At 38.9% G+C, this 22,740-nt stretch overlaps 1 protein-coding gene across 1 annotated transcript; it reads right to left on the bottom strand.

Moving 5' to 3' along the window:
* Positions 1-4,952: 4,952 nt before the first annotated feature.
* On the bottom strand, positions 4,953-22,740 carry apip (APAF1 interacting protein). Its single transcript, XM_030096926.1, has 8 exons — positions 22,618-22,740; positions 16,917-16,985; positions 15,651-15,751; positions 11,989-12,037; positions 11,799-11,916; positions 9,601-9,736; positions 5,911-6,078; positions 4,953-5,792 (listed from the first exon to the last, which is right to left on the bottom strand). Exons 2-8 carry the CDS (start codon positions 16,980-16,982, stop codon positions 5,693-5,695), a joined length of 738 nt encoding a protein of 245 aa, XP_029952786.1. The 5' UTR covers positions 16,983-16,985; positions 22,618-22,740; the 3' UTR covers positions 4,953-5,692.

The following is a 22,740-nucleotide window of genomic DNA, read 5'->3' as shown; positions in this document are numbered from 1 at the left end:
TAAAGAACACGTGTGAATTTTTTAGGAACTTTTTTTTTATTGATCAATTACAACTGATGCTGAGTTCACATGTACTTAAACGACAGTCGTCCCTGTCATCCAGTCATCTGTGAAACAGAGTAGTTTTTTTTACGACATCATAAATATCACAATGAAACAAATTTCAGAAGCCTGAAATTTTGTAGTAGTGATTCTATGTGTGTGTTTATATATGGACAAGACAACCATTTTTCTATAAAGTTGGTTGCAGAATGACATGTATGGTGTAAAAAAACCAATAATGACAATGTCTTATTTGAACGTGCTCGCTGTGTTTCATGTAGATGAAAAGTGAAGACTGTGCATGCTTGAAAGATGTTTATTTTATGTTCAATTAAAATTTTTTTTATAGCGTATCAAAAATATTTAATGACTAAAAAACATATTGCGGTGGTTAAAATGCAATATGATTCAAAACAATACATCAACAAATGTATTATCTGAAATAAATATGAGAAATAGAAATTGTAAATATTCAGTTTTGATGATTGTAAAAACATTTCAGTCTTAAAATGCAGAATTTATTGATGTGATGTGCTGAAGTTCCCTTTATTTATATTTTATCAGTGGTGCAGTGGTGAGCACTGTTGCCTCACAGGGTTATAATGTCTGGTTCAAGCCCAGGATGGGTGACCTTTCTGTACAGAGTATGCATGTTCTCCCTGTGCATTAGTGGGGGTCTCTGTGACATTCTGTTTTCCGTTTGCTGTGTTTCAGGTTATTTATACTCTTATTGGATTGATTGCCTCCAGCCATTAGTCCCTAAAGAAGAGAGATGGAAAGTTTGGGTTGAATTAGGCATTTTATTCATTTAATGCTAAATTAAAAAAAAAGAAAAAAAACAGTTTTGTTGTCAGTTTTGAGTTTTCCCTTGAAACTGTTAAAGTGAAGTTGTTCAAAGCTGAACTGTTGACTCGAACCTGTTGAAGTTTCAGCAGTTTCATCATTTGAGTGAAATCCTCAGTTGATTTTCATCATTTCAACTTGGGAATTTGCACCAAACTATTCGACAAAAACTGTTCAATGCTTGAATAAAAATGTGTACTCTGACATTCAGTCCCAGTGAAATATGTCATTTTAATCAGGGTAATAGCACTTTTCATCGGGTTGCCTGTTAATGGGGTCAGACTCACTTTGCCCTTCGAACATGCTGGAACTTACTGCGAGGAGAGGTCTCAAAAATCCAGCATTGCCCCGATTTTAACCAACGACATCAATTTGGTGAAGTAGGACAGGCTACGCTTTTTACATTAGTTTATTTTTTTTAAATCCTAGTACAATAATTGAGATGGTACAGTGAGAGCGAAAACAAACCTCTTCACATCGAAAGTCCACCGCAGCCAGTAAACAGTCTCACCTCTTCTCTGGTCTTCCTCTTCTGAGACACGTTTAATGGATTTATACCAGCAATAGTGGAACAATAACAAAATACAAATCCCTCCCAAGACCCCGTGCTACTCCAGGACACCATTAGGCTCTGTCTTCCGTTATTGTGTGGATTTAAAGACCCTCAGGAGCTCACATTGTGGCAATTAAGTGAATTTTTGAGGTCTTTGAACCTGACTGAGAGCTGTTTGTTCTCCTATTTACCGTCATTGCAAATAACGCCTTTTTTTTTTCTTTTTCTTTTTAAATGATTGGGTTTCAAAGTGTCCACTTATTCCAGCGGTTTCTTTCAGAATGGGGTCATGGGAAACTTGAACCTACTTCTGTTAAGACCAGGTGAAAGCACAGCACACGCTGGAAAGGTCAGCTCTCCACCAGAGGGCAAACACTCAGAGACAACAGCTTCAGTCACACATTCACCCAAGACGCACGGCTTTGACTGGAGGAGGAAGCTCCAGGACCTGGAAAAACAATGGACAGGCCCAGGCAGCACATACAAACACAACACAGAGAGCAGGCTCGAACCTGTTGGGAGGACAAACCACTGCTCCACCGTGCTACAAGCTAACATTATCTGTTAAGGCTTTATTGTGTTTAATCACATGGCGTGACTTCTACAGGTACTGTGTGTCCTGGACTTTAACACGACAACGTTTCAAGTGAAAGCACATCTTTTTTTTTTTTTTTCCATTTCAGACGAGCTGCGCGTTAACTCGGCAACATTTTAAAAATGTTACCACACCGTTACCACAGCAACAGCTGAAATGCAGTGTAGTTAGCATGTTGATGTGTCATGCACACCACGGACGAAGCAAATAGTTGTGCACATGTGCGAGTTGATAGACAATAACAAAAATGGCAGCCTCCAAAGTGCGCTTCATAATCCGTCCATACTAATGCCTTTTGTATGCACGTGCATACAAATGCACATTTTTCATTGTGATAGTTTCATTATAAAAACAAACAACAGCACCCACCGGTGGCCCTGCTTGCTAACTACATCATTTTCAGCGTTTCTGCAGCGTCTGCATAAATGGATTGTTCGCAAAATATTTCCATGTAAACGCGAAATGTTTCTCAAACGAAAACACAAAAATTATGTGTTTTCACTTGAAATTTCATGCAAACAGGACCTAAAACCTATTTGAGAAGTTACCAAAGTGGCAATGTTGGACACTTATTTGCGTGCACTTTAAAGTAGTAAATTGCAGTCGTAAAGCTGTGAATTATTATAAAACCCTGCAGCTATTTAAACCGAGCTTATTCTGTTACTTTGTTTGATCTCATTATATTTCAATTTTAAAAGGTGTGTTTTGATCAAATTAATAGCAGGAAATACGTACTCCCACTCAAGAGATAAAAAAAGAAAGAGAAAGTACAGCATGTTAACAACAAATCATTTATAAGGACATCTCTGAATGCAGACCAAGAACTTTTCTCTTGATCCTGATACATTCTCACTAATTTAGCATGCCTGACATTCAAACAGACTATAATTAAACAGCACTTCATCATACTTCTTATTGTTTTTCCTCTTTATATATTTTTTTCTGGCAGATTTTTTTATTGATACTTATTAACTGTTTCTGCCACTTTATTGAAGCTTTTTCACTCTTTCTTCACTACACATACATATTATTCTCTCTCTCTCAGACAAACTCACAGACTTCAGGACAGAACTATTAACTATTTGAATCTAATAGTGACCGGGACACTGGTTGGCACACTCAAAATTCTGTCCACAGTTCTCAAGCGTTTTGGTTTTATACCTTTCCCAAAGGTTAATGTAATGCAATCATTTTGGCTGTGAAAGTAGAACACAGACGTGGAACTGGGAGTTCTTTCTAAAGTGAACTGTACTTGGCAGTAGCGGAACACAGTTTCCAGGTATTTGTAAGGAAGGCGTCTCTGGCCGTCTGGCCTCGTTTCATGGCGTCGTTAATGTGCCACAGCGCCACCGCGAGCTCCCATAACTCCTCCGAGTCGCTCTTCATTTTCTATTCTCCGTGTGTCTGTCGCTGAACTTTTCTGTCTGACAGCTGATAAATATTAATACCAATGCATAATGGAATGAATATTGGAAAATATAATGCACATAACATTAGATGTGCGCAGTTCGAGTCGCTCAAAATGTTAGTGTCGTATTACAGTCTGACTTTGACGCTGCTGAATTTTTTTTTTTTTTGCTATGAATGCAGACTTATTGAGAAGAGGGGCGGCGGAGGTGGATTTTGTTGAACAGAGGTAGCACAGAAGAAAACGAAAAAAAAAAACTGCAACAGTCAAAAATCAGAGTTCTCACTTCACTTGAGTCTCTGACATTGCAAGATGCACAATGTCATTTTTCAGTTTGGTGCTTCAATTTTTTTTTTATGAAGAATGAGTTTACCTGAGTTCCTAATTAATCAGAAAAAGGAAAAAGTCTTGTCAGACCTAGAGGAGTGAATTATATAAATATATATGAGATAAGTGAAATAAGCCTGCAGCACATTTGACGGTGCCGTTTTGAGCGAGTACAGTGGTGGGAGCGGTGGGATAGTGGCAGCAGAGGGAGCTTGTTAGAGAACAACAACTCGCTCGGCTTTCATGAGAAACGAGCCGAACACACGCTGTGCGAAGACCCACATGCATTGTGTGAAAGTTTACACCGCTGCTGGAATGGCGTTGTGGGAATTAAAAAGAAGCCAATGGACACAGCAAGACTCCTTTTATTCAGCACAGGGTTATTTTCAGTGGAACGCGTCTCGATAAATGACCATCGTTTGGCTGGATGTGTTGTTTACTTCATAAGTCAAACGTGTTTGGCAGAAATTGGAAATTTTCTTTTACATTAAACCCGACTGGCACCAGTGGGTCCTGACGAGGGGCCCGACGCCCACTGGGGGGTAAGGAAGACAGACCAAAAGAGGGGGCCGAGGCTTTGATTGCCCTGAGACGGTGAAAATTGGAACTGAACGTCGCTGACACATTCTTTGGATCTGAAGCAGGAAGCTTTTCACGCCCTAATAAAATATTTCAAATGGCTCTGAAGCAGGTCCATGTGTTTCATTGTAAAGGTTCCTGTCAGTGAGTGTATGTTAGTGAGATTAGGCGAGTCCGCCACTGTTTGACTTCACCAATATAAATAAAATCAGAGGTGCGCCGTCCAGACAGGTTTTCCCCAAAACCTATAATACTGAAATGCGACTTGCTTTTATACTTTTAGCTCAATCTCAGCTTATATTTCATTTTACTTTTATGTCTTTATCACAATCAGGTTTTCTTTATGCAATCACCTTTTGTTGATGATCTGGTGTTGTCTGCTGTTGCAATGTGTTTTCTGCGAACATCATCCAGCTGACTGAGAGTGCGTTGACACAACACTACAGTATAATAACAGTATCTTAAAAATGGTAACTTTGTTACATTTCGCTGTGTGTGTAGCTGTGGTTACATGGACCAATAGTAATCCAATAAAAATCTTTGATAAGATCAGCTCTTACAGTAAAAGAAACTAAATGCTGCTAAAATGTTTCCCATACCCACTAAAGTGCCTAAAAAAGGCAAAATTTCTGTATGTAGCAAAACTATATGTTGAAGTTATTGAAATGAGAGCCCTTAATTTATGAAGATCAACACATTTTGTGGCACCAGATGAAGTTGGAAAAAAATCTCAAAGATTGAAGAAGGCTTTGTTATTTTTTACTTTATCAATTATAGATGTGAAAATTAACATTGTTTCAATCAAATCCTTCAAAATATTGTAATACTTTATGGTATTTCAAACTAAAAAATGCATCTCCCAGTTGGACAGTGTTCATTCATACCATAATTTATGCACCATTTAACTCAAAATATGTATTGAAAATTATCACAACTGCTTAAACTGGTAGCTTAAACAATAAATTCAGGGACTTACAAATGATGTTGTACCATTTCTTTTAATTGACTGAGGCAACGGACGGCAGACTGAATTGAGACATGCATGACATCCTGGGAACCTCATTCCAGCGCACTCAGACTTGAATAGTAAATAATTTGAACCTGCGGACTCTGATTTGACAGCCGCTCACTCGTAAGTTGTCCCACAGAGCTTTACAGTGTCCCTCCAGGTACTCCCGGATCACAGCCATTCATTCCGCCTCAGCCCTGAATCTGCCCTTCCCATCACATTTCATCAAATTTGAAGCAGGCTGGCGTGAAAGGCAAATGATTACAATCTGCTCCCCTGATTGAACTCCACTAAGCTCTCAGCAACAAATGTCTCTTTAAAAAGCACCAATGAATGTCAAACTATTCCCTTTTCCTCCGTGGGAAGGGCTGAAGGGTCCAATCCGCTCTGCTTCATCTGGACTGCCATGTCGAACAGGTAGTCGTAGCATTCGCACCTTCAGAAAGGAAAAAGCATTTAAATAAAGAGACAACTAAGATGCAACATTTGCCTCCGGTACAAATAAACTCATGTATTCTCGGTTAGCGGTGCTGGGGGGGGGGGTGAATGCTCACATGGTCTTGGCTTTTTCCCACGACTCGCCCCAGACGTAGACGCCGTGTCTGCGGACGAGCACCGCGCATGATTCAGGGTACTGCTCCATGGCTCGGGCCATCCGGTCTTTCAAGTCCTTTTCCTCCGGCGTGTTTTCAATGATTGGAACCACGAGGGTGTCGTCATACCTGTGAGAGCACGCAGGGCACGATATAAACAAACGCCAGGGACGATCACTCTGTCACACGGTGAGGTCCCGTCAGTGTAGTCACAACACAGACAGCTGTGTGCCGTCATGTGTGGCAGCGCAATTAAATCTGCCAACTCAAAACCCTTCATATGAAGCAAAACTATAAAAGCTCAAATATCAAAATATAAAAAAATAGAATCTCAAGTTTTAAGAAAAAAATGCCGCTGAAATCATGGTGGGACCTTCTTGTATTGCTACCCACCCATTTGTTTGTGTTCTATTTTGTTCTCTTTGCTCCTTTAGGTTACTTTCTCTTTTCTTGTGGATTTTAAGGCGGATATACTTGAAGACAGCAGAAAGATTTACTGTTGATGAGCAAACAAATGAAATCAGACAACTACTGGGAACTACTAACTACAACTACTTATGAAAGAAGCTATCGGCTGCCCGAAAACTCACTAAAATAATTAAATAAGCATAATTGTTTGCATGTAATTGTAATTAAGAGAAGACAAGCACTGTGGGAGAGAAAAACATGTTGTTCAGAAAAAAAAATGTTTTGATCAACAGAACTTTGTGATGTTGGTTTTAGCATTGAACTAGATGAACGCTTCTCAGAATAAAGCTAATGCGTTGTCTTGTAATGATTCACTAAAATAAAAAAGCAGCTAATGAGAAACACAAAGTACAGCTATATTACGTCAGTCAGTTTTGTCCGAAATTGTTAAATATTGAAATATAAAATCTGAAGAAAATCCTGAGGTGGGGTGAAACCTATAGTTCAGATGTTTTCCAGTGAAAATGGAAATGGGGCCTATTTACACGACAGTGGTGCTTGAAGTCATTAAAAACGCAACTTTTTGAAAACATTCAGAGTCCGAATCGATGAATAAACGGGGAAGACACAACTTTTCTGAAACACAGCTGCTGCACTTGTCCACCATGCATAATGGCTACAATGGCAGCCTCCAGAGTGGCGGGACTCTCAGACCATATTCTAACGGGACTTTGATGTTTTTCTTGAGAGACTGACCACGTAAGTGCTTCAAGATCAGAAGACGCTCTCTGCATCGGCTGCTGCTCTTCGAGGACAGAAACTGCTAAAAGATATGTGATTTCATGGCAGAGCATCCAAGACATGACAAAATTCTCCGACATCAGACGAAGGCGCGGGATTTGTTTTTTACTGTCATAAACAAATCTAGCAGCTAAGAGGATTTGTGAAGTAGCCAAATTTAGCAATGTTCGCCAATTTGGCAAACCTGAAATGCACCAGCAAAAAGAACTACCATGTGGTTATTTCAAGCTTCAAATATTGATTTTTAATCTCTAGAATGAGATGAGAAATAGTCTGGAATATGTAGAAAACAGAAAGGGCGATGACATTTTCTTCACATTTGGATTTTTCATCGACAGTACAGGTGATCCTTTATGAGACATTATACCTCCACAAAACTAAAGACATACGTTTGCTAATACCAGCCGAACTCTGGAGGATAATACGATGCAAAGCCATATGTCCAACTGGACGTCTTCGCTGGGTCGTCCCGTTAGAGGTTAATGATGGGGTGACTTATGCACTGTGCATTTAGCACTCATGACAGTTTCATTTCTATTAAAACCACTCGGGCAGGGGTGTCAAACATGTTACTTCAGAGGCCAAATACAGCGTAGGTTCTTTTTGAGTGGGCTGGACTGGTAAAATAGTGCCTACCTTTTAATAATAACCTTTAAGTTTCTTCATTTACTCAGAGAATCCATGAGATGAAAAATTCAATTTTTCTGCAAAAACGGAACAATTACAACAGAAAATGACTCCAATCTCAACATAAAACCAATTTAAATAAAACCTTCTGGTTGAAAAAACATTGAAATGTCAAAAAAAACATAACTAAAGCTATGTCACTATGTGTGTTTTTACAAAGTCACCTTGACCAGCTTGGCTTTGAAGCTAAAGCTAGTTTTCTATCGTTCAGCAGCATCACTGGCATCTCAGCGCTGTGTTGTGTCCACTACTCTGAAGACATTCGGCTGGCTGCTTTGGATCCTATTGTAGGTCAGTTTTGGCCCACGTGCCTTACGTTTCACACCACTGCACTAGATTAGTGGTTTGTGGTTTATTTGTACTCAGATTAAGTTTTTGGTTTGGTGGTTTTTATCATGCAGCCAGCAGTGGATGAGCTCAGTCTTGTTTCATTATGCTCCTTTCACTCTTCTGGCTCAATTTCCCTTCCTCCCCCTCACTTTTCTGAACCTTTGCCACCATCAGATTGTTGTATTTGTTTGTATTTTTGGAGCTTTTTGCACTCGAGTTAAAATCACTGTAAAAGCAAAGCTGTTTTCCACCCCATGACCACCCTGTTTTCTCGGTACGTGATTGATTTGTCTTAGTTCCTGGTTATAATGTAATAAAGGGATGAAAGAAAGAGGAGAAGAAATCTTTAGGGTTGTCAATAATTTAATTCACGATGACCATAAACTCAGAAGGAACTGAAGTGTTTTAATGGAGGGGGAGCTCATCCTACTACACTGCAGAAAGTACGGTCCTACAGAAAGCCAGTCCTCCTGGCATGGCGACTGTGTGTATTACACTCGCCCAGTAAAAATGGCAGAGGGACAGAAAACATTACACTCGATGTTGAGATTTAACTTTTTTCACATCGATTGAAAAAACTAAATTGAATTAATTCAATATATGGCCCAGCTCTACGCACATGAATGTAGAGAGCAATACACTAGAGACACCAATTAGAAATACTCAGACATTCGAGTGAACAGATGACCAACTTGGATTGCTATTACGATGACTGTCAACTACAAAATCACCAAGTCCAGGAGAATATGGACACTCTGGAGGTAAACGTTACTGTTTATGGAGAACTGTTCACTTTATCTGTGGTACACATGTAGAGAAGCTGCGTTTTCAATAAGTAGCATTTTCCCCCCATTTACACAAAGATGGAGTCAGAGCATTTCCAAGGTCAAGGTCAACCCTGGGAGTCATTTTCAGGAGCTTCAAGCGTTGTTGTCACATAAACTGACTCAGAAAACGTAGCCAAAGTTTAGCGATTTCAGATTGAAAGTCAGACTGTCCAAGAAGGAGCTCTTCTGACATTAGATATCCATCAACTTGCACGCTGACTCCAGCTGATGTGAAGCATTGTGATTACACCTTTCCCACACATGGCTTCCGGAAAAGTCGGTGGTGTTGGACCGATAGTACGAGAGGGTTTGCAAGCACCCGGCCTTCACTCTGCAGTCGTGTGGGAGTATTCATTCACTCTGGCGGTCCTTGCCAGATGAGCTGCACATCGTCCTGGGACGCGTTTGTTTTGAGGGGGAACCGCACAGCACTTCTGCACAAACACAGTCTATTTGTGGAGCTGGAGACATAACTATTGTACTTAGCTTTCACTTTTTATTGCAAGCGTCGAGATGCTTTACAGCGCTCCTCTCGACTATGACAACATGAACACTTCGCTCTACGGATAGCGCTAATCTTTGCTGCTTGATTACGTACCGATAGTTGGTGCCTGAGGTGCCCTTACGGATCCCCTTGATCATCTCCTGGTGTGTTATCCTGAACTCTTTGCCAGGATACAGCAGTGTTGCCATGACAGCAGCCTTGGAGTGGGTGTGTATAACTGCCTGTGCCCCTGTATTTTAGCAAAAAAGAAAGATTTGGGGGATTTTTGAGTGTTGCCTTCTGGTGGTCTTTTTTTTGTTTTCAAATGATAGCGCAGTGATTAAAAGCATTTCCTCCCCCACACAAAGGTGATAATCAGACATCAAGGTTCACCATGACGTGGAATTCTTCAGCACAAATGAAATCGGGTTAGTTTTGGATTGTGGGCAGAGAGAAATTATCATGAAGGATGAAACAGAAAGAAACTTCAACTTGACATTCAAGGACAGCGGGAATCAAATATGGATTCAAGTGTCTGCAGTGACGGGTTTTATAGAATTATGATCTTTAACGACAATGCTTACACTGAACACTGGTTTGAATTTACTGTTTGTAGTTTCTTTATGAATCTAGATTTTTTTTTTTTGGTTTGTTTTTTCCAGAACTTTTTCCAGGTTTCATCCTGTTAAAAGGGAGCTTATCCTTTCCTCTGCAGCTCATGTGGAATCGTTTGTTTGTTTGTTTCCTCTGTGAAAGCGCCTCAAAATGACTGTGTTGTATTTAGTGCTACGGAACAAAAGCTGGATTGAGATTGCATGGGTGGCTTTTCTCTGGCGACCTGTCTATTGTCCACTCTACTTACAAAAATAGGCATCATTATTACGAACCGATGGTCTGCTCGACTCTTGCATAATCAAATCTTGTTTGTTCCTGTATTCTAAAGGCATGTAGACCACCATGCGTTCTCCTTCAGGCCTGCAGAAAACATTTCAGAAAACTTAATAAGCACTTAAGGGCAGTCAGCGGCAGCAGGGGTTGACTTTTGTTTTGGATTATATAGGAGTTTGTGGATGACTTTTTTTTTTGTAAGTCTGGACTACCCAGAGAGACAACATTTGACGTTGAAGTATTTTTTGTGTTGCTGTTTATTTTTGTATGAGGCAAAGTGATTAATAAACCATTTCTTGTTTTTACACAAGCACAGCCAGCGTGCGTTCAGTGCACTACGTTTAAAGAACGGATATACCACAACTTTCACGTGCAGCAGGTTTATCCAGCAGAAAAAAAAAATTCTTTTATTCATGACATCTACCTCAAGGTAACTCATCTAACAAAAAAAAACAAAAAAACATCCTGTTTTGAAAATTAGGAAAGAAAACACACTCGCCTACTTGGAGAGGGATTTGGATTTTACAGCTGTTTGTCATGTCTTTGTAACTTTCTGGTGCAACACAGTGGAAACAAACGACAGCATTCAGAAGAACGCACGATTCTCAAATTCAGAAGAGCAGAACACTTTGTGAGCACTGGTACCACTTTTGTAACCTACTAAGAACAAGTGCTACACTTGGAAAAAAAAAAACTTTAACATGCATTTATTAATTGTAAAAAAGAAAAGAAAAACTGTATTCACAGGTTTGCTTCCAACATGACGTGCTTGTTTCTGTGACTTCTGGCTTGTTGCCACCGAGTGTAGCATACATCTGTAATCAACAGACATTTTTAATGATCGCCGTGGGCAAACTAAACGTCTGCATTTAACACATTATATTCATGGCTTCACTTAGCTATACAGACTAAGAGCAGTGGGCTGCTACTCCGCAGCACCTGGGGAGCTGTGGGGTCAAGCCCACATTAGGAATCTATCATGATATTGTACCTGGAAGCTTCTCAGGTCTGCTTCTCTGACTTGTGGTAGTAAGCTACTACAACTCTGATATCACAGTTAAATTACTGCATGTAGAAATACCACGAAACAAACTGAGTGCAGAGGTGATATAGAGGTTAACTGAAATCAAAGCTTAATAGAAACTTTAGAATAAAAATTGCATGATTTGATGGCAAATTGCCACAAACTTCTAAATGCATCATCGATATCATCAGCTTGGGGTGTTGGAGGGATGTATCTGAGCATCTATATGAGCACTGTTTCACACTCTATTCTGTAATCTATAACCATGCAATATGTCTCCCATTCTTTCTTCGAATCGTGCTGCATTGTGGATTCAGGTTCTGACATAAAACATATGTCTGACTGTATTCCCTTTCAACTTTCTATAAACCGCAGAGTGTGGGATGCATGAGTGACTAACCTCTCATTGTATAAGCGTTCATAAACAGCGGCGTACACTGGCTCTTCTTTAACTTCTTCCATGCGGGCGGGCAGCTGATGTCCCTCTCCTCCACGTCACACACAAACATATCTTCTGGCTGGAAAGCACACGCATTACAAACATTAATCCCCAAAATAACAATGCTTGATTTTATGCAGAAGATACTCGCCTGTATTCTCTCTTTCTGGACACCTGACGGCGCAATGTAAATCTGGTCTCTGTCGGTTCCAAACAAATAATGTGTTAGCTTGATAAAGTAAGATGATTAAACAGATCATGTTCTCGCACAACAACAAAGTGAAGTAGTCTGTGTCTTTTTCCCTCCAGGAAAATGTAATGGTTTGTACTCAGTTGAACCTGTGGCAGTAGCGAAATGTGAAAGAAATACTAAAGCTTCTGCAGCCATCCATAAAGACCTCGGTCCCCAAAGTAGTTATTGTAAGTGACTCTTTATACTTTGGCATCAGTTTGCCACAGACATTTTTAGCTGGTGCTGAAGCCGGCCATTTATTTGAAACACTTTGTTGTTACTCTGCGGTTCAATTTATTCACAAGCCCTCTTTTAACAACAAACATGCAAATAGCACTTCAATGACTGCCTTATGTGTCAACACATCACATTTCCCTGACAGAGCAGCGTCTTTAAGAGGAATTTTATATTCTACGGCCTTGGTCACCAGACCAAACGGAGCGAAAGGACTGAAATGAAATGTAAATAAATGCAGAGCTCCAGCATTACAAAGGCAACCTCAGCTTATCCCCTCAAAATCTCTGAGATGAGCATACTTCTGTTTAAATGGCTCGAGGCTTAATGTAGAGGACGGAGCTATTGTATTCTTCTTTATGTTGCAACGCATGTCCAAATAAAGAGTAGCCTATTGATTTTAAGAGCAACTTCTGGCAAGGCTGCCCTCAAGCTGTGAGTCATTTGTGAGTCAATCCAAGGCAGCAATGAAAGAAAAAAATGCTTTAAAAAAATAACTTAAAATTCACAGGAAAAGATTTAATATGTAAAATTGCCAACTGCGTAAATATACATGCTGCTTGTGCTGTTCCCTTGGTCTTTTTTGATCACTTACTTTCGATATATTCAGAAAATGTACAAACTTCAGACTCCGCTCTAGGTTTTTAATGGCACGGGGGGCTGTGTATAATGATGGCGAATTTATAGGTTTTCAGCACTAACTGGTGGGAAATTTTCAAGAAGAAGATCACTGCATGCCTGAAGACTGCCAGACAGCCGTTTGATACTCCACAAGAACAACACAAAGCCTGACACCACACATAGTATTAGTTAGGATATAATCACAGTGTGCTGTAAATGTTGTCACATATTGGATCCCAATCTGAATTGACGTGCTCATATGTAGAGCATGAAGTTGGGATGCACCAGTTTTTACCATTTAACACCACTTTTTTAAAGGATGAGTACAAACAACAAGTACTAACCTTAAACCACAGAATGCAGGAGCAGGACGTGCTGTTCATGAGTGTATCAATCATACTTTGACCACATACTGGGATCAGTATCCCCAGCAAGAAATCATAGTAGGGCTGTCAAAACTGACATGTTAACGTGGATTAACATATTATGATTAATCTGATTAAAATTTTTTAAAAAATTAACGCATCTGCAGGTGAGAATGACTCAAAATCCCTTAAACGTCTCTAATAAGGGCACTTGGGACAGTTTAACAAAGTGGAGCTGCACTGTCGTGCCTGGAAGTGAGAGAATCGGCCAACTCGATATGGAAGACGCTAAAGGCCATGTTGGTCCTCCTGATGGGAGAAGCTCAAGACGAGCCGGTTTGTAAATATCTGGTGGCTCCTGCAACCACTGTTCTGTGTGAGAGATTGTTCTCACTTGCAGGCAACAGTAAATAAGAAGAGGCCCCGTCTGCTCTCGGACAAAGTCGGCAAGTTAGTTTTTCATAGTGACTGGCTGAAAAAGGAGTGACAGGGACACACTGATGTGGACAAATGTTTGTTCTGAAAAAGAGACATTTTTTGTGAACATGAACTGTTCAAGGTTTGGAATGAACACCCCAAGTAATTCTCGATTTCTTTGAGTTTGCCAGCATTTAATCTTGATCCATCAAAATTAATTCACAACAACCCTGTGATTAATCTGATTGAAGGTTTTAATCGTTTCACACCACTACTATGTCGTGAATGTTGCTATTGCGATAATTTGCAATGCACAGTGTCGCCTTAAAGCCAACTTCAATATATCAGCAGTGGGGACATCTTGCCATCACCGAGGAAAATAAATCAGTTTTTTATCGGCTCATCCTGCAGGATGATGTCAGTGTGGCTTTTTCTGCTCGCTGCAGTTCAAGAGAAGTTGAGTGATGCAGCAGGACAACAGCCCTAAACATGAAAGTAAATCTACAACAGAATGGCTTCAAAAGGCTTTTTGGAGAGGTCCAGTCAGAGCCCGGACCAGAATCCAATAAAGATGTTTTGAAATGCCCTCAAGAGAGCCGTTCACGGGAGACATCCAGAGAATATGGATGAGCTGAAGCAGTTGTGCAAGTGAGAACGGACCAAAGGCCTTGGCAGAAACACATGGTTCAAGTTATTGCAGCCAAAGGAGGTTTAACCACTTATCAATTCCACCAACACTATAAATATTAAGTGGATATGCTTTTGAAGAAACACACTGTGGTGTTAAGTCCATACGTGTGCCTTTTAAGTGCATCAGATCACAATTTATAACCAATTAATGCAGAAAAATAGGAGCTTCTGAAAAGGTTTACATATTAAACAACCTATTTAATTGGTGATAACCTGCACAGCTCATGTATTACACTGAAACTCAGAAGAACTTTCTCTATTTGAATTTAATTTGATAATATGAGCGAAGATTCAACCTTGAATCATTTTAGAGTAATAGCGTTTTTTTGGAGCAGAAAGCAATCCCGGCGAACAACGAGCAGCAGTCGCTGAATCTTATTAACTTTTATCAAGTGCTTGCGTTGGCTTAAAATAAGTGTTTGCCGCTGCAGATTTCAAACTGAGATTTTTTTTTTTTTTTATTTTCCCGTGGACTGTTGCTTTTGTTTGTAGTGGCCATCCGAAACAACACAGTTCAAAAGATGTTTGTAATAACTTGTCAAAGCATTCAATTTAAATTCTCTTTTATCACAGCCGGGCTGAGGCCTTCTGTCTTCACCCTGGATTTGCACGCATTGTCACAACAAATACAAGTGACTTCCCATTAGCCCCACAGCCCTTCTGTCAGGATGCGGCTGTTCCAAAATATATATCGGTATAATGGCGTTGCCAGTTTTTGTCACCGTCAAAGATTGCAAAAAGGGAAGCTAATTGAAGATGTGTCAGTTTATGTGGAGTGAAAAGCTTTGGAGGCTTTTAAACCTGTAGTTTTTAAACTGTAGTGTGGTCGGTTTTTCTATTTTTTTAGGGGGCACCAGAGAGCTTCAGGAGGAGTGTAATATGTAGATCAGATCTGGGGAATATCTTCTTCTCTTTTTGATCGTTTAGAAGAAATTGAGGAAAGGTAAAATATTGAGGGTAAAACTTGAAACTATTTAATTAAAGCACTTCTTTTTCAAACCTAATTGGCACTCTCAAGGTGAAATTTGGCTGTATGTGGCTCCTGAACTAAAATGTGTATGAAAAGTCATCAGTTTACTGTCAGAGTTTATTTTATTGCATATTGAGCCAACAGCTTCGGCATTTAACTGAATCCCGTGCTGAGGGAGCACAATGTGGTTCAAGCTCATCCTTTCACACGATCACAGCTTTGAGACTGAGCAATAAATAATGATGATTTCTGATGCTGTAAAAGAGATGAACATGTGTACGAACCCTTGTCTGAGGCTGATCCCTCCTCCTGTCCCTGTCACCCACCCCAGTTGGTAGAAAAGCCGACATAACTCTGGGATGAGCAGGCGGGGATGCTCCTTCTCCTGTGTCACACACAAAAGGATAAAAATCACACTTTTACATCAATCTGTGAGGATAAACTGGAACCCTGAACAGCTGCTGAACGTACAAGCTGTATACTTTCTATTGCTGGTGTTTTCGTGTCATTACAGTACAAATTGTTGCTGCTGCTATAAAGCAGAAAATAAAGAGCTTGTTGACATTTCAGCGCTTTCTTATTGTCGGCAACCTATAAAGCATTAAAATAAACTATATAAGGATACTACTGGAATAAGCTGTATGAGGGAAGTTTCCTATTGTCTTCATAATCATTTCCTGCGCTGTTGCTAGAAGACACAAAGAAAACTGGTACCTGTTCCATAACAGCATGTCTTCTAATGATCTTTAATGCAGACACATTCCTACATCGGTGCAGTAATCCCAATCACCTGAACCGATTCACCACAAAGAACATAAATTATGCCTATGTTTGCCTCTAGTGGTCAAATACGTATTGTAGTTAATGTTGCTGGCAAATTTCATCTTGTGACCTGGCTGGGGCTCTTTGGTGGCCATTATTGGCCCACAAGCCATACATTTGACACGACTGATTTACACATATTCAAGAACACATTCAATCAATCTGTATTTGTACAGTACTTTTTCATACAATTTTAAAAAAATGCAAGAAAAAGTGCATGTTATCCACCCTGCCTTCACTGATCTTGAATGATGATATAAAAATGCACGGATGGATGAATAGATGGACGGATGTCTGCTGTAGAATCTGATAGATGTGAGCCAAAGAACTCCAACCATACCGAGAAGCAACACAGAATAATAAGCTGTGCGTGAAATGTTTATTTTGACTGCATACATACACAAACCAGAGGTTGCACATTTTCCGTCATGGACCAAATTTTTTTAACAATGACAGAAGATTCGGAACGCTGTCTGTCACTTTGACATATTAGATTACAGAGGGCAGATCCTTTGCTGTGAGTGTCAGTCAAAATGACAGGCCACAACAAAGTAGAGCGCAATCTCAGACACAGGCTGCACAGTAGAGTGGTTCCAAAAACCTCCGTGTGAGAGTTTCACTGCTGAAAAATAAACGTAATTCATGCAAAAATACTTTTCGCTTTGGCACACTTAGTGCACTTAAATTCAGTTTTAATTCAAAGTGTTTGTAAGTCGTGATGCGCTTGCCTGTTTCTGTGCCGCCTCTTGACCTGCGTCTTGGCAGCCGTTGGTGGTGCCACACAAAGCCGACATCTCCTGCAAGAAACGATTCACATTGCCAAGAGAGGATGAGTGGGAAATGCTTGCAGTACCACCTATTTCAGTGTCATAGGAGCCAGTTACAGCTGCTGAATCACCAGGACTTATTCTGTTTCAGTTCCTTGTTCCCTCATTAAAACCAGATACCAGGAAAACAAGAGGAGGAAGAACTGGAAAGAACATTCTTTCCTTCTCCTCCCACACTTAAGTTTGTGAGAAGCTGTGGGGTTGGTTTGTTTAGTTTTTTTTTCCCATTGAAGAACAGATGAACAGCACAGATAAAAAATCTGACGAAATACTGATTTTGGCTTCTATTCACTTGAACTAGGACACAAAGGTAAACCACTCAAGTATTAAAAATACAAAGCAAAAAATAAATACTTTTGTGGAAAAGATAACTTGAGAGAAAATAGTGAATGTGAATGAGGATGAAATACAGAGTATGGTAATTTTCCATTGTTGTAATTAATGGTACAGTATGCATATCTGACAGAAGCTACACTTAGAACGGGTTTCATTACCGATGAACTAACTTTAGATCATGTCTATGATGTGCATTAGGTGGTGGAGTAAAGTCACTACAGGTGCAGTCAATCTTCTGGGTTTCAGCACTTTATTTTTTATCCACAAACATGCATGCAAAGAACAATCGGCTATAATAATGCCGAGTGCACGGATATTCTGGACAGACGGCCAAGTTTGACTGCTGCTACAGATATAACTCCCAGGAGAATATTGACAGGGAGTCATGCCACTCTGGAGGAAACCATTGTTGTTAATGTCCATCAACCTGCACATGTGCAGAACAAATTTACTAACTACTGATTTGCATGCGCAATAGCAGCGTTTCATCGAAGTTTAGTTTTCTCTCATTTACAGAGAAACGGAGTCAGAGCGTTTTCAAATAGTTCCACCTTGGGAACTTTTTTCATAAAGTGGAATTTCCAGTGATACTGAGCACCGCTGTCATGTACACAGACTTTAAAAACACAACAGAAGTTTTCCATTTTCACTGGAAAATGTTGTGTAAACAGGACCTTAGGCAATCTCAAAGTTATCATATCAGATCTTGGTGGAACCTGGTCTAAGGTGCATTTGGGGTTTTTGGATGCTTATCACATTTCCAGTGTAGCCAAACGCTTCGGCGATTGCTGCTTAACTATTCCTCTTACTTCCTTAAGTGACTCAACACAACAACTTCCGGTGCAAACCTGTACTGCAAGGCTGAACAGAGAAGTTGGAACGTGAGGATAATGTCTAATGCATTCAATAACCAAACAACAAAGTTCAAACCCTTGTTAAATGCATTACCCTGAGAAAAGATAGATCAAAATTCAATGCACTCAGAGAATTCCAGAGAGCTGCCATCTGTCAGTTTTCACAAGCACATAAGAGCAAAGGGGATTTCTTTCTTCATTTTGGAAAATGAGCCCCAATGTCTGTATGAAAATGAAGAACAAAGTCTAAAACAAGCTGCGACAGACAGTCTTTTACACCGCTGGTGTCCTGTGGGCACGCTGGCTGCAGTCTGGGCAGTAGCACTGGCTCCACATTCAACTCCATTTGTCACATTTGTGAGTGTCTGCGGTTCAAATGGACTGGACTGTGCTTGGGGAAACAGTTCACAGAAACTCAGAGAGATCCTATTGGCAGAAATCTCTGTAAATATTGACAACCAACTGACAGAATTCATTTGCTTACAGTGAAAGCAAACTGACTAGTTTAACGAACCAGAATAAGCAAGGCTGCAAATACATGGCTGGAAAGACCTGAAGGTGAATTTGAGAAAATGGGGACAATAATTTCTGCACCAGAACTGATTGTTGACTGTTAGTGATTTTTTTTTTTCCAAGCTGTGTTAAATGTCAACACTGCAACGAGTACATTTATTGTACTCTGGCTTGGAAATTGTTTATTTAATTGGAAACAAGTTGCTTTCTGTGTCATAAGTAAATTTTAATGTGGCGTGTCACACTCAGGGACTATTCAATCCGCCGTTGAAGATAAAATATCTGCTTTCTGTTGAGCTGCTGGAGCACAGCAGTGTGCAGCAGGGATGTTCCTGGCAACTGAATGAAAATGTTTAATGAGGACTAATGTGATGAAGGCAAACACTGAGAAAACAGTAGGAGTGTAACAAAATGCTAAACTCCCAAAACGATATGAAATACGATACAGAGCTCATGATACGAAATTAAAACTAAAGAAAATCACCTGATGAATATAACAAATTTGATGAAAAGCAATTTGACAGCAAAAACTGTTTTTTTACAGCACAAATATAGAAGTAATAAAATGAGATGTTAAATTTACCAATCTGACTGGTTATGCGATTATTATTTCTGATAAATGACCATGTCATAAACACTTAACAGTCCGAGTTTTTAAGGCTTTTATACTTTTGTTTCTAATTAAGATAAAAAATTAAAAAATGGTCTTTTTGATGTTCAATCTATTAATTATGTGCAAAATCAAACAATTCATCATCCTTTTCCTTTGTCCTCTTTAAAAAATAGAATCAAATATTATATTTTGAGGTAACTTATGGTTAGTACAAAAAGATACAAATTCTGTTAACAGTAGAAATGCAAAAATCAAATGTTCTTCAGTTTCTTCCTCATGCAGACTTACACAAACACACCAAGGCAATTGCTGTCTGTCTACAGTAAAAAGAGTATGACAGTAAAAAATACAATACTGCATTTTTTTTTTTTTAATTAAGACTACAATAAAAATGCAAACAAAATCTCAAACGGTGCTTTGTTGTTGTAACCTGTTGTTGACAACGTATTTGTTGAAATGAAAAGGAAAATAGAAGTCTACTATGGGCTGCAGTCATACTGTGACAGATGTGGACAATTACACACATTTTAAAGTTACTTCTGTTGCCAGTTGCATAAAAGGAAGACAACATGGTTTAAATAAGTTTTACATTACATTAGGTTCACAGACAGACGCTGGAGGACTGCAGCTGGACATCCCGGTAAGATTCCAGGTTGCTGGACAACTACAGTGGATTTGAAGTTACCTTGTGCAGTAAGAATTTGCGGCATACATTCTTCAGTTTTGAAAGGTTTTTGTTTGACTTAAGATGGTTTACACCCTATTTTTTATACCTCACATTTTACTATTATTTTTTCAAACCCTCAATAGAACTTAATGAGCAAACCAAAAAATATTACAATTTTCACCTGGAGCAAAGGTTTTGTGCCCCTTTCCACATAAAACCAAGAAAGTCAAAAGCTTCAGTTAGAAAGTAAATCCAGATAAGCCCGATGTTAATATTTAAGTGGCAGAGGTTGCGAATTTTGCAACAATGTGTTGATATTTCAGAACACCTTGCATAACTATAATCCACTGCGTATTAAAATCCATTCTGAAGCAGCTCTGGTAATGCTATCCCTGTCAGCACAAGGATGAACAATCCTGTGTCATTACAGGCTGAATGCGTATTCTTGATGTGGCACAAGATAATAATAGGTTATGTCATTAGGTGGCCCACGCTTTCCATCAGACTGGAACAACAACAAATTCAGAAGGGTGTATGTGAACTTTCTGATTCAATAAGATGGCTGTGCTTTTGTTGAAACTGTCGAACAAACGGCCAACACATGATTAGATGCACTGTTTCACTTCATGAATGAACTATGAACTACATGAACTACAATCTGACTTTTTTTTACAGCTCTGAACTTCAAATATCATCATAAAGTAAAAATGCTGTTGAGAAACCGAACCCTTTAATATAGGATTGTGTTGATGACTGCATCTACAACACTTATGTTAGACACTGGATTTGACTGAATACAATGTAACATCATTTCATACAGGTTAACTAACTTATATTGTAGCATAGGTTCGTTTATTATGACAGCAAATGAAAATGTGTTAAACTAAGACTAAAAGTAAATATTCTAACTTTTTGAAAAGAAACATTTCATGATGACATAGCATTTTTATGTCAGTCTGTGAGATTGAGAATAGCTTTGAATGTGTATATGAAGTTTTAATTTTCAAATAATTCAGAAAGAAAAATAAAATCTTAAAATTTTTGCAAAGTGAGGAACAATACTACTAGAAAAATTCAATTAAATAGAATTTCTGTTTTTAATTTTTATTTGATGCAGAATGAGTGATAAGTGCACAGCAAGTCCACTTAAATAATTCCAGTGATCAAGCCAATGTGTGAATAAAATATATTATTTACTCATAAATAACTACTGATGCAGTGAAATTACTTCCCTGCAGGGGTTAAAAAAGTATGATTCTTTCAATTTGGTGATTTTGTTGTATTTTTCTGTTTAATTGAAAAATATATTGATTGATTTTAGCACAACAGGTGTGATGAAAACTCATTTTTTTATTCTGTGGACTTGAGTTTGGCTTGATTTAAAGCCACAAATTTAGAAGTCATTTTGAAAAATATTGCTATGCATGTAGTTTTTTGTTTTGTTTTTGCTCTTAAAAAAGCAAACTGTACAGATGTAACATATAATAAACCATAAAATAAACCATCTCCTTTTCAAACATCAGATTATTGCTCAATGTTTTAGTTCATAAAACTAGACTAGAAGAGCTTTGATTTTGAAAGTAAAGTCAGTAATAATGCACAATGCACAAGAATTTTTGCCAACATGGGAAAACTGAACTAATAAACTGGTATTAAAAAAAGCCTCATCGCCACATCAATATTATCACTGGATTTTATCATAAATAAAATTTCAGTAACATGAATTTCACTGGACTAGTTTTCAAACATTATTGTCTAAATCCTACTGTGTTTGACTTTTCACTTTAAGGAGACAAAATATGACATCATACAAATAGTGCTGTTTAATATAATCAGAAAATATATTTTCAATATGTACATTTCATTTATGTTCTAAATATTAACACGTCTTTTCCCTGCAAGTTCTTTTTTTCTGCATTTTTATTTGAATGTTTTGAATATCATCTGTAGTTGTGAAAGTTTCTTGAATCACAACACGTTCTCACCCATGATAGATTGACCTAAAATACACATTCCAAGAAAACCTATGCTTGAACAGGGTGATCATGCAAACTAAGAACAGAAACAAGGCTAGCAAACATAGACTCAAATGGTGGATTACTCCTTGCAATTAAAATCGTACCATAGCTGCTGAAAAAAATGGTTAGATTATAACCTAAGCAGATCATCTTAACCCTGCAAAGAGTAAGATTTCACGAAACTCTGAACTGAAACGCACATTTTCATAAACACTGAAGGAATTAATTCAACTCTAAACAAGCTAAATGTGTGTGCTGTATGCACATTCAACTCATCAACACATGATTTGACTAGGTTCAGCTGACTTCGACTACATTTCACTGCTTTTAACACATTAGCACTTGATGAGGATTCAATTTCAATAGTCATTCGCAACCGCAAAGCAACGTTTTTATTCTTGTCGGTGGCAGTTTTGACTCATATAAACAGCTTTGGGCTATGTTATTAAAGTAAGCATGCAAAGCTAACCTACGACATGGTTAGTCTGACTTCCAAAGTTCGTACTTTCAGCTTGTAGACGCCGCACCACGTAGGGTGAGTGCGGGTCTTACTTCTACACGTGAAGCCAATGATACGAACAAAGAGGGCATAAAGCCTTACCTTATTTATGTTGCACAATCCTTGCTGTTGTTGTTCTTGTTTGGAGTATGTGCTGCTGTCAAGCTAATGCTACAGCTACGGCGACGTCATGGAGACGCGACACTTTAGTGGGCGCCTAATGAT

Source organism: Salarias fasciatus, chromosome 1, assembly GCF_902148845.1.
Source record: "Salarias fasciatus chromosome 1, fSalaFa1.1, whole genome shotgun sequence".
NCBI classification, from domain to species: Eukaryota; Metazoa; Chordata; class Actinopteri; order Blenniiformes; family Blenniidae; genus Salarias; species Salarias fasciatus.
This window is presented reverse-complemented; position numbering and strand designations above follow the sequence as displayed.